The 13,819-nt window shown below is 31.7% G+C and overlaps 1 protein-coding gene across 1 annotated transcript in view; it reads right to left on the reverse strand.

The window, feature by feature from the left end:
• Positions 1-13,819, reverse strand: part of LOC149798928 (flavin-containing monooxygenase 5-like) — a 36,954-nt gene that overhangs the window by 14,049 nt on the left and 9,086 nt on the right. Inside the window, exons 5-7 of the mRNA XM_089957838.1 lie at positions 12,773-12,899; positions 7,166-7,336; positions 3,637-3,745 (exon numbers count right to left, since the gene is read on the reverse strand). Coding sequence (XP_089813964.1) covers positions 3,637-3,745; positions 7,166-7,336; positions 12,773-12,899 — 407 coding nt within the window. The remainder of the gene's footprint in view (positions 1-3,636; positions 3,746-7,165; positions 7,337-12,772; positions 12,900-13,819) is intronic.

Raw genomic sequence — 13,819 nt, forward strand, 5'->3', positions numbered from 1 at the left:
TTTCATTCAACACTCGCCATTAGGCTACTTAACGTATTTACATAATGGCACCACCATATGTACATCGTAGGTTTGAACACGCACTAAATGAAGTACATTCCGCTGAATGAAGTACATCCCCTGGAGTCGAATCATGGCACCACTGCATTAAACTTTAATGACATCTCCAAAATACAATAATGAAGTTTCAGAAATAATGCTTCAAAAATTATGCTAATACCATAAGAGCTAAGTTGTAGTTTGCTTGGATGTAAGTGACCTTACACCATACCTGTCAACTCTCATGCCAGGAGAAAAAAACTCCCAATTTTTGGGGTTGCACCAAGTCTGCCTCCCAATTTCATATCTCCCAATTTTTGCAGAGAAATCCCAATTATTACATTACGTCTTCCATTTTCATTTATCCTAAAAAAGTCCTACATAAATAGATATATCATTTGCAATCCATGGAAGCCATGTTCTGTTGTATTAACTTTGAATATTGTTCTGACAAAAAAATTACTTTACTAGAAAAAATTTGAATCTTCACTAAATCGAAATTGTTAAGTTTAAATATTATTCACATAAATTTATGATTTTTTTGGGACCTCTACAACAATACAAAAAGCAGAAAATAAACCAGAACAAAATATAAACCACAACAATAAAATTATCGACAATGAATTTCAATTCCAAGAATGATCACTATGAATGCCGTAACTCCATATGCTATAGCACCATTCCCACAAAAGAATCTTACATGAGCAAACATCTGCTAGTTTTTATACCATGTATATGGATGTTAATTACTATCATTAAATAAAAAGAAGGAGTGAAAATACATACCACTCAGCATGTGTCCTCAAAAAACTAATTTATAATACATATGTTTTATAGTAAACAATACTAAATACCTTATGAGTTGACAATAAGGGAATAAGATCAGATATACAACGAGGGGAAAATAGTTGCAGTGAGGTACGGTGAGGATGCCTATTATGTACAATTAGTTCACCAAAATTGGGAATCCTTTATTTGCTAATTGCTGGTGCTTGCAAAACACACAGAAGTGTAGAACATGGTTTCTTTGAATTATGATGGAGGGCCAGTCATTTTCACAAAATAGCTGCATCAATAAGGATTAACTTTTAATTAGCCGCTCTGGCTTTCTTTTTTATTTAAGACTAACCTTTAGCTATTGTGCAGTTTGGCCACAGCTGACCAGAATATGAAAGAGGGCACGTCCTGGTGAAAAATAAGGCAGGTCATAGGGAGAAACAGCAAATCCTTTGAGAATTTCTTATGTATTGGACCCAAAAGCTGGTTAAAGTATTTGAAATAAAATGCCATGAGCTGTTGTCAAATATCAAAATTTCAGGTCCCATATGAACACATGTTGGTGTTTTTTACAGACTACCAGGGCACATACTGGGGGAAATAAGACTCGTCACAGGGAGAAATGACCTGTTTTTTTGTGAATTTCATAAATATTGGACCCAGAAGATTGATCAATATTTAGTGAAAATAAGGCTTTAAAATGCTACACATTTTTTTTTTAGGTCCCAATTCTCTTTTTTTTTATTCAGTCTCCCTACCAGCTTTCGAAAAGTTTACAGGTATGCCTTACACCCCATTTTACAAAACTATGGTAATCATGCTAATATTATGGAATAAAAGGCAATTACACATCAATGTACTGGTATAGTTGCTGGTAAAAATTCCCTCTTAACACAAGCCAGTTTCAGGGTTTTAATGATTAACTGTAATTCTGTAAGGAAAAAAAGACAATTCCACCAACTATCAACAAAGGAGACACCAAAACATCAAGTTTTCCATTGTATGGAAAGTTATGATGTTGTTCAGCCAAAACACAAAACTAAAATTGATTGATGATGATCTTAGTTGATTATAATGAGAATTTTAGCCTTTATTATTACCACTCTTCAAGAACATGTAAATTATGCTGGATATGTGCCTTGTACAATAAAACATGCATACCTTTCCATAAATATTACCTCAGTTTGTAGGATTGTTTATATCATTTAAAATGAGTAAGTCGTGAGCACGTGATTCAACATAAATGAAACAGTTATTAAGGACTAACTGAAATGCTATCTGGAAGAATGCAATTTGGTAGAAACAATGAATAAAGCAAAATCTGCATCTAATATGTTTGGGAATAAGTAAGGATTTAAGTGATGCTATGCACGCTTTGTACTGTGTAAGTGCTGTACATTATAGTTCAGCCTGGTCTCTGGGGTAAACTCAACTGGCCCACGAAGAATGAAGTATGTATTTACCTTTATTTAATTTTGTGTTGAAGAAATCAGGAAATATGCACATGCAAGATAATAACAAAATTAATCATAGTACTTTATAACAGTTTAATAAGTGTCGGGTCATCGAAAATTATTTTTTTTTACATGCATATGTCTTAAGACATGGAAAAAATTATTTTTTTCATGTCCCAAGATTTACAGCCATTATAGTAGTCAACAAAAAGACTTAAAAACTGTCAAGTTTAGACACTGGCCCACAGATAAGTTGACACCATCCTTTTTCCAGGCCTTTATTTTTCCTAAATTATTCAGCTTATATGCGAGTATATACGGTAACTTACTACATTTATTACATACCCATTTAATCTTAAATGGCTGATTTAGCTTTCGATATAGATGTTCAAAATATCATTACATATTGCACACCTAAAATATCTGTATCACACACCCAGCCTGGAATACTTTACAACTTGAAATATTCAATAATAGTCCACTTATAAAATATTGGGAATGATTTATTGCAATACATTTGAAACAATTAAAAAATGTCAACATACATTTGTAACTTTAAGTAAAATAGTCACATTAAGTTGAAAATGGCCACTTTTTCAGCTGGGGGAGTACCATCTTAATTTGTTTAGTCAATCTCAGGCCTATCACCCATTAAGTATGTCACATACGGATTTTTCAGAGATATGTACAATACCTTTCATAATATGCCAAATGTGTAATTAAGTTATATTAGAAAAGTATACCTTAAAAAAACTTAAAAGAATGTGTGAAGAAAAAGGGGGTATGTAATAAATACCAAACCACAAGTGTTTTGTTTCAAGTGTCTGGGGAAAGAATTTGTTTGATAAGGTGTAGATATATACATCTTGGCCTAACGGACTCTACATACTCCTGTGCCATATGAAACTTCTTTCTACCCAGTCAGAACAAAACACATATGTAGTTTTGTCGATGTATCTCCTTCTTTTTGCTTCTACAGTTTCAATCAGACAATGTGGAGAAGTTGTAATGAAAATCAAGACAAAGACAAAAGATCAAGACACTTAAGAGGACAAAAGATTTGCTCCAAATATTTATTGTTAATTCATTTTTTTTAGGGTAACATTTTTTTTGTTGCTTTGAAAAACTGATTGGGGCAGAGGTCCCATTGTATCCAAAGAAAGATACTGTTATATTGGGCCATTAAATCCAAGAAATCTGGTATCCCATGAACAATAGTGTGTTCATAGTAATTACTAACTCCATGGATTTAAATTATATTTATTGTATACATGAATTGGGTCTACATAAATTTTGTACATAGAATTTAATTACATAAGTTTGACCAGATACACACATTTTGCACATTTGATTTGCAATAATATACCTGTATGTTAGGGACTACTTTTATCTGCCCTCTCTGTATGTGATGTATCAATGTTGGGCTGACTGTTGGCTGTGTCTGAAGTGCAGACATCTTGGGATTCAGGTTCCACCTACAAATGAAATTTCACAGAAAATATGTTTGCTAGAAGCAACCGCTTTTTTACAATAATGACCCCCACCATTTCCATGTTAATGGTTGGATGGGCTATAAATGTTCCCTTTAGGATGGAAATTTCTTTACCTGATTATATGGAAGAATTTTGAATTCAATAAGTCTAGTTAAATAACCAGACTGCAATTATCATTTTAAATTTGTTGCGTATATCTGATTTAATTCATATTTATTTTAATTTTCTTGTTTGTCAGCTTTAAAATTTTTTAAATTCTATTACATGCTATTATAATATAATCTTGTTTACGTGATTTGGATTTTTTCCCCAGAAAATAGTTTGACTGTGACAGTTTATTTGGTAAACACTTGAAGCTGACCTAGTTCCTGACCTTAATTCCAAATTTGTAACAGTCATGTGAACAAGTTCTTTTTTATTCATTTTTATTGTTATTGTGGGAATAATAAAAGTGAGATTGAGGCTGTATTGAATATGTGACCCTAGGCTTGTAAATAGTTTTAGTAAACTAAAAAAAAAAAAATCTTGGAGTAAAATAATTGGTTTTTATCAAGGACATACAGGGGCTACATAATTTTTTCTATGTAAACATGATCACGTGATCCTCTATTTCACAATTAGGCATTTCCAAAATTGCGCATTGCTTAGTTTTAATAGTGATGCTTACAGATCTCTCTCACAGTCTGGGCTTAAAATTGCTTGATGTTAAGTCATTTCCTTCTGTTAGAGCCAGTTTTCGAGTTATATATTAATTTTTCTTCAGATTTTTTGGATTCTAAAAGATTAATTCATTTTTCTGGAAATATTTTTGTGCTCATACAGAATTCCTGAACAAAGACATTTCTTAAAAACTTTATTTGAATTTCCAAGACCAGAGGATTATTTCTTGTGTTTCTACAAGGAACTGTAGACAACAACATTGAACAGGATACAGCATACGTCATTGCCTTCCATCTTGGATTCTTCGTCAGGACTTGAACTTGAAATCATTAGAACATTTCAATATTAGGACTTCTAAAATATTATTCATGGATTATTCTTGGATTAATTTTGGATTTGATTCTTAAAACCATCAGGTCTTATTTTTTCATTTTTACAGCATTTTCCAGGGAAATAAATTATTTGTTACATTTTTCAAAGCTTGTTGTTTTCATTCTTTCATGTGTTAATGTTTATTCAAGCCTAAACAAGTAACATAAGAATTTTTATTATTATATATGTCTGCATACCAATTAAAATAATTTTAGCCCAAAATCTTACAGGAAAGCAACTGCATTGTTCCTGCATTTCTCTCATTTGATCATTATACCATAAATAAAAGTGTAGCACCAGGGCAACTGTATCAATGTATGCGCTAAAACTCTGTTAACCAGATCAATGCCTTGTTGAAAAATCATTAAAATAACATACAAAAATCACAGAGAAACATTCTGATGACATGTATATGATGATGTCAAGGGAAATGGGACATAACTGTTATGTAAAACAAATTTTATTAGGGTACATGTTGATTGATTTTGGGTTTTATGGCACACCAGCACTATAAGGCTATACAGCACCACAAAACTGGTTATGTGATAATATTTATGTATCACAAAGTTTTATTACTAACGAGCAATAATAGTTCAAAAACACAATGATGAGATGGTGAAGATAATAAATGAAGGTTCCCAATTAACGGGGATATGTAAAGGGTGTGTACAAAGGGTAATTAGATAACAAAAGATACAGTATACATGTTGATTAAAAATATTCAAATGAAATATGGGTGCACACAAGCTATATTTTAGAATAAATGTTAAAATAGAAAACCCATTTATCACATCAAAAAGTTCCTTCATGTGCTGAATATTTGTAGTAATGATTGCATGTAGGTTGGAGATAAAAACAGTCTATCATAAAGTGCTTCACCGTGAATGGTTAATTGCAAGAAATTCACTCAGGTGGATCTTTGCCCTTTAATATATAGGACTGGGTTATATAAGTATGACCAATTCTAATTCATGCAAGGACTGACTCTTACATACAGCTGCATGGGTCATTGTAAATTTTAATATATAGGACTGGGTTATATAAGTATGACCAATTCTAATTCGTGAAAGGAATGACTCTTACATACAGCTGCATGGCTCATTGTAAATTTTTATGTAGTATTAAATTTGGAGATAGAAGTTCTTAATAATAAAAAACTGAAGGATTTTGTTTTAGATTTGTATCCTTCATACAGTAAAAAAAAGTATTTTCAATTGCCTTAGAAGCAAGAGAGATGTTACAGAAACAAAAGACTTGGATTTTTAAAAGGTCAATGTTCATATGCCCAAGGTGGGAATGGCGTTTGGATTATTTTTGTTTAATGCTTTGTACTTCAGTTCAATAACGTATGCAAAAGCAGGGTTTAAAGAGTTTGATCTTAATTTTAGATAATGTTTCTCTATGATGTGATAAAGGTAGCTCATTCCCTACAGCCAAAAGGCTTTCATGTGGGGATGTACAAATGATCCCAAAACAGGTCACATTGCTTGCATGGTGAATTGGTTCAAATATGACTTTCTAGCTTAACCATAGACAACACAACCATTGTCCAGTTTGGATCAAATAAAGGTTCTATATCGGTTAAGAACAACTTTTCTATCAGCACCACTGTCGGTGTATGCTACTACTTTGAGTAAATCAATGGCATTCAAGCATTTAACATTCAGTTTTTTAATGTGTAGAATGAAGGAGAGTTTTCTGTTGTAGACAATACCTAAAACTTGATTTCCTCAACAATCAGTATAGGTATCATCATGTTGGATATTTCCGACAGAAATGCATTCTTTCTGTGCTTGATCCTGAGAATTTGAAACTATTGATGGAGTCCAATTCTTAATCTTGCTAATATTTTGTTGCAATTGTCTTTCCATTGTATGCATGTGTTTTGAGCAATAACGTATTAAGAAATTATGCTTGGTAATGTAATTAATTTGTATGTTAAAAAGATTAAAAGATAAAATACTGCCCTGTGGCATACCCATCTCTTGCTCATAGCTATCTGCTACGATACAATCACATTACTTTAAATAATAAAAGTAGTCACCTGCTGAAACTCAAACTGATGCTTGAATGCATGCTTGAATGCAAATGGTTTCATTGACTATAATGTCAAACTTTTTGGAATGCTGCATTAGAATAGGAGTGAGTAATCTGTCAATCTACATTACTTGAACTGAAAATTATTTATACAAACTGTAATAAAATTATCAGTTTTAAAATGTCGTTTTGTTTCACCTTAAATAATATAGTATTCAAACACTTAACTAAACATTTATTAAATTTTTCAAGCAGCTACACCATAAAAATCACCCAAAATGACTGATGAGCTGTGTTAGAGTCATTCATTATTTATGATTCTTACAATATTACCTTCTTGGATTTCCATTTAGAAGCTTGATTACAGTTTCAAAGACAAATTCAGCCAGCTTGCGAGGCAACATAAAAAACATTCTGCAGGCATAGAGGTCTGTTGCATAGCCAAAAATATAGTTAGGAATCACCCAAGCTCCTGATCTGGTACTTATGTAGACAGGTTGGCACCTAAAAGAAAATCAAAGTATTGAGAGAATTGATGGCATGCGGAAGTTCAGGTAATACTATAGTAAACTGAATTAAAGGAATTAACAATTGCACAATATTGATATTCATCCAAATATAAATTAGCATATTGTAATTCCAATGAACAAATTTAATAAATAATTCCTCACAAATTATATCTGAGTACAGTTATAAATGATTTGACAGACTGATCATAAATCAGGAATGAAGAATTGCTTTTGAAACCTCTGTTTATAAACAGACTGTCACCTGACCTATGATGCAACAGAATATTCTGGAAAACCAATCAATCTGGAGGGAACAATTAAACAACTTGTAAATAAAGTCTGGCCTTGAACTTAAATTTTAGTAAACATCTATTTATTTCTTAGAATCATAATAAAATCAGGTAGGCACAACAGTCAATCATGACAAAAGTCTGTTATACAATATAAATGAAATATGCATTAAACCTTCCTTCATAAAGAAAAAGATTTATTTATAAAGTAAAGCTTGCTTTTGCATATTAGTCAAATATGCATATAACACTATACTGTAATAATTAAATTTACACTGGAAGATATCTTTTGTCACACTGTTTAGAATACAAGGAAATATTTTTCACAAATTAGAAATATAGGATACAAAAATATATGAAACTTATTTTGTCAATTAGTTTCTATATTTTAGACATAAATATGTATAATAAAGTGATTTATTATTAGAAACACATACTATTCAATGTACAGTGAGTACAGAGCATGCCATAACATTTCATGGATGAAATTCGTGCAAGCCAAAAATTCAAAATAATAGTTTGTTGATATTCCTTCCAATTTTAAAAAAGAAATTAAAAAATTTCTTTTCTCATTGATCGAAAACACATTTTCCAAAAATAACCCATGAATTTTTGCTATTTGTTTCATTAATTGCTTGCTTGAAATCTGCTGGATTCTGAATGTAATTTCTAACACTGATAAACACAGTGTGAGACACCGCATAGTTCATCAATGCCATTCACAGAAAGAGGACTCTGAAATAATTAGAATTGCCAGGAGAGAGACATTATTTTACAAAAGTTATTTATAGTTGCTTCTGAGCTATTATTTTAAAGTTTTCCAAATTGCTTGCACTCACAAAATTTACTGTTAAAATGAAAGGAATTATATGTTGACACAAATGGAGCCAAAAGACAAAAAGCAAGATATAAACACATTAAATGAAATAGAATTTAGCACATCAAATGCCAATAACTTTCATCAAATGTTGCTAAAGACATGATGATAATAACAAAATAGATTGATTTACAGATGTACAAACTGATCAATCTATCTAAACAAAAATGTTTTATACAGTAGCTGGGACTAGAATTACACAGGAATTGGTACCCAAGGTTTTTCTGAACCTCTCTGAGTCCCTACTGATTTGAAGATGAAGCCCTCAGTCACTGCTTTAAGGTTTTGGATCAAAAGGACAACAGCCAGGTACCTATTCCCTGAGTTTATTTACCTGGCTCTTTACTATCTGTTGACCAGATTTCTGAGGATGAAATACAGTCTTGTGACAGAGGAGATATATTTTTATAGCTTTATTCCAAAATAAAATTGTTAAAGTCACTTTAAAATGCATCAGTAGAAAGTCAATTACTTTCTGTGCAGCTTGGCATATTTCTGACATGTTTGTTTGAAAAACAAGTCTAAATGAAAAATTAAATGGCATCAAAATTGTCCCCAAATCTGAGTTTTAATTCAGATTGGACAGTAACTGAAAAAAGTATTAAAACAAACATTAACACACTTTAAATACCTGTAGAATATATCATTCTTTTTTTTTTACAGATATAGTTAAAGCAAAGTCGTTTGCAAAATATATATACCAATGTTCTTTTTGACTGATTTGTAAAAACTGTAATTAAATCATACATTTTACTTTTAGTGCAACGTATGATAACGAGAATATAAAATCAAAATAAATCAGTATGTTTTTATAACATTTACAAATGTACAAGTACCTGTAAAATCTATGGATATATTGGGTGAGGCATAAAAGAAGAGGCGTATCCATGTGTAATTCTATTCACAGATGATGGGAAAGCTGATGAAATTGCAGTTTTAAATTGGATAGTGAAGTAACAAAGAATTTAACTGCACCAGATACAAACAGATTTTCTTACAAGAGATGAAGGGAATCAGTGTTAATGTTGGAAGAAGCATATACATACTGGCTTGTACAGTTATGGAAACGACAAATATTTCTAATAGTTGTGAAAATTCCATTACTAGCAATTAATCAAATGAATGTAATGAAATATTAATGGTTTTTAAAGGATTATGATAATACATGTATTTAACATAATCAAAAGGCTGAACAGTAACTTTATTGCCAGTGCAAGCTCACTTACATTTAGGCTTACTTCCTGTTTCTTACCTTCAGCAATCCTTAAATTGAAACCTTGAATTGGTTACACTATTGTGTTATACCAGTAATATATAGAAAGTCATCTAATAACAGATGAAATCCCCACATAATTATGCCTTGTTAAATTAGCTACTTATATCAGTAAATAATATAATAGAATTTATATATTGTCTTATTATGCTCACTCTATTTTACTGCATGTAATTATAACCAACATTCTCAACAATTTGTATTAAATACAACATCGATCACACAGAATTTACTATTCAGATTTAAGAATATTAATAGGAGTACCATTAAATTCCAATAACACCTGAATTCAAATAAATAGAATTATCATGAAAAATAGATGAACATTTATGTTACAATAAAAATTTAAACATACAAATGTACTGAAATAGCATAAGTTTTATGGAGGCCCTATATCCCTATGTACAAGTACTCCCTGCTATAACTTTGGCAATACTCCCCACCTGCAAACCATGTCTACCAAACAGTATAAAATTCCCAAACCAAATAAGGAGTTATTTTAAAAAAAGTTTCCAATACTCTGGAACTCTGCTCTGGAATAGTATTCCGTTTGAAATTAGAAATGCCCATTCTATTTCCTTCTTCCAAACCCAATATATCCAGTGGCTTCAGAGATGCAGCTAAAATAAATAAATTCCTTTGTATGAGGGCCTCAAGGTAGATTAGTTCTTAGCTAATTGTATTACCCTCTTTAAATAATGTCATTATTATTATTATTATTATATGTAAAAACCCGTTTATTATTGTTTAATTATGCTTGTACACACCACAAAGTGAAATCTGAGGTACCTCCATTATATAAATTGCCTTCAAAACAAAGATGGCACACATTGTAAAATACATTGAATATTGTACATAATATCAATGATACAGACCATTCTTGGCAAAACATCGTACTTAATATAATCTAAAAATACCTATCTGTACATGAAACTAGTTCATTTGTAATTTACAGCATTTAAAATAAACAAATGCTGTAAAACTAAATGCTTACCATGCTTTACATATATACATGCAACAAGAGAATGGCACATACCAATAGATCATAATAAATCTCTCCCAGAAACTAAATAGTTTGTATTCATATAAAATTTGTAACAGTATCTAACATTAATAAGTGGTACATCCTACTAATTTGAAAACATGATCAACAACAGCAAAGTAAGAAAGAGAAAGTTGTACTTGTTGCATGAATAACTTAGTTTCTTGGATATGGTTCATAACAGAAAAGTGAGTTACAAAGTTTAAAATGAAGTGAATTAGTACCCAGAGGTTTACTCAAGGATGAGCAGAAATTTCGCTATAACTTACAATGGAATTGCATTACTTACAATGAATTGTATTACTTACAATGGAATTGCATTACTTACAATGGAACTGTATTACTTACAATGGAATTGCATCATCTGTATTATAACAGATTAAGATTTTGAGAAAATCAAGTATGGACAGTGACCGTTCTTGTTTCAGGAATTACCATAAGTGTCTTTTTAAACAAATAAAGGATACTGTATTTTGTTCACAGTGAATCAACAATAACATCTGAATATATCCAAATGCAGTGACACGATGTTTTCAGAGGTAGACATGGATGTATCTCATAATATTTTTAACTTTCTTTCAAAGGTTTCTAATATCTTGTAAATAATGGAAATTTATGGAAATAGAGAAAATCTTCAATAGAGAAAGCATTTTATTGACAATTATTCATCACATGAATATAAAACGAGTATTAAACCATTTAACAGCACCCCCCACCCGCTTGCTGAAAATCTTCAATAGAGAAAGCATTTTATTGACAATTATTCATCACATGAATATAAAACGAGTATTAAACCATTTAACAGCACCCCCCACCCGCTTGTTTTCAACATCTAGCCATAGTGGTATCCTCTTCTAAAATTTTCTCTTGGTAACTTGCACCCTTGCTTAAACCGCAGTTTGTGTTTCTTCATGTTTCTGCACCATACTGTGTGTCGAGCTATTGACGAAGAAGTGCACCAGAATGCTTTTTGGTTATGTTGGTCAGATTTTGCTGCGAAATAAGGTCCATAGGATGCACTGTGCCATGTTTGTTTGAATGGACAACAGAAAAGTTTAATAAGAAGAAAGGGTCATGCCATATGTTCACATGGCTTATGGCCATTTAAGCTGAAACAACAGGCCTTATAGTTTCACTAGTAAATAATATTGTGTGCTGAAGGGAATGTCTGATGCACAAACTCATACACCCATGCCTTTTTACAAATGAAGATATAACTTTAAAGGTAATAATCTGAAAAAGCTCTTCCTATATGTGACAGAAATTCTTGTTAGATACATTATACCAAGTTTCCTGATAAAATTTGTGTGGTTATTAAAAAATTACTGTCAAGGGTGTGAGGATAGGGTAACTCACTTTGCACAATAAAATGGCAGGATAACTCCGTAAAATATTAACAGACAAAGCCCATTCTTTTGGCAAGACTCTCAACTCGAGATACAAGAGCATAAACCATGCTTCATTAAGAGACCTTTCAGCAGATATGAGGCAAACATTTCAATAAAAAGGGAGGTAACTCTAAAAGTAATAACCTGACAAAGCCAAATCTTACATTGAACATAAATTCTTGATATGATACAAACACATTCCAGATTTCATACAAGTACCTCAAAAGCTTCTGGAGATATTAACAAGACTAGAGTGTGATGGGTGGACATGAAAATGGAAAATGCTTAAGATGCTGATCAGTTTCCATGTTCATACAGGACACAGTGATTAGTCATGATACAAAAGCTTATAGTGTTTCATGAAGATACCTCAACAGATTCAGGGGATATTAAGTTAAAGAAAGTGTGATGCATGGATGGATGGATGGATGAATGTACAAGCTGGCTACCCCCAAGTACAAGACTGAGGACCAGCATTTAATTCGAATAGAATAAATATGCATATTTATATTTTAATAAAGTAAATAAATGTACATGTTTGGATTGCACATGACCCATTACCTTCCAATGGAAGCTAAATCAGTTGCTATGTCCACAGCACTGTTTCCAATACCCACCACTAGAACACGCTTTTCTTCCATGTTGTTAGTTCTAGCATCTTTGTATTTGACACTATGGATTATCTGTCCTTAAATAAACAAAAAAATTTTGATGCTGTCAGTACAACATTGACAAAGTAAAAGCTAAAAAGCAAGGTATGCACATCAATAAACATGGCAGACTATAGGGATTTGAAAATCAACCAGCAATGCAGAGCTGGCAATGGGAAGCACTATCAGAGACTAGCACATAGTAACAGGGGAATGGCAACTCCCCACCTATTTCAATACCTGTTACACAACTGAGATTTTGGTGCACTATAAGATGATAAGGCAGATTCACTGAAGGGACCAGAGGAACTTAGCTCAAGATGTACATTTTGTAAAACAAACTGCATCTGTATATCACTAAATTATGAAATAAAAATATCCTTTTGTTGGCAAATGGTTTAAATGTGCATTAATTTATTTGGACCCTTGGGCATAATTTGGAAAAAAAGGAAGTAAAGATAAATTTAAATTAATAAAATATATTTGCACCAGATCAAGTGTAAATATTTTTATAAACTTTGTATGCAAGATCTATGAATCAAGCCTATATAGTCTCATTATATTGAAAACTCAACAGTTTCATTTTGGTACCCTTACAATGTAAATTAAGGTTTAAACTTTATGAACAGGAAAAATAATTTTTTTCAGTGATACTATCTTCGTCACTATTAACTGACACTCAGACACTGAAAACTTAACCAAGCCCATCAAATATTAATTATTTCCTATTATAATGCAAATAAAGGTTTCCAAGGCACTGTAAGATCAAAAGTTGTATTTGCTGAGTGAGCTAGGGAAGATTATTCATGGGCTACAGCTGGGCCAACCTTAGGACAACTGGATTGATTTTTTTAATCGGGCCATGCATCTCACATGGGCCCCAAATGTTACTAATTTTTAAAAATATATTTATACAGAGAAAGTAATTTTAAAGTGATGGAAGAAATGTTCAGTTCAA

Source organism: Sinohyriopsis cumingii, chromosome 5 (genome assembly GCF_028554795.1).
Source record: "Sinohyriopsis cumingii isolate HCF-2022 chromosome 5, ASM2855479v2, whole genome shotgun sequence".
NCBI lineage: Eukaryota > Metazoa > Mollusca > Bivalvia > Unionida > Unionidae > Sinohyriopsis > Sinohyriopsis cumingii.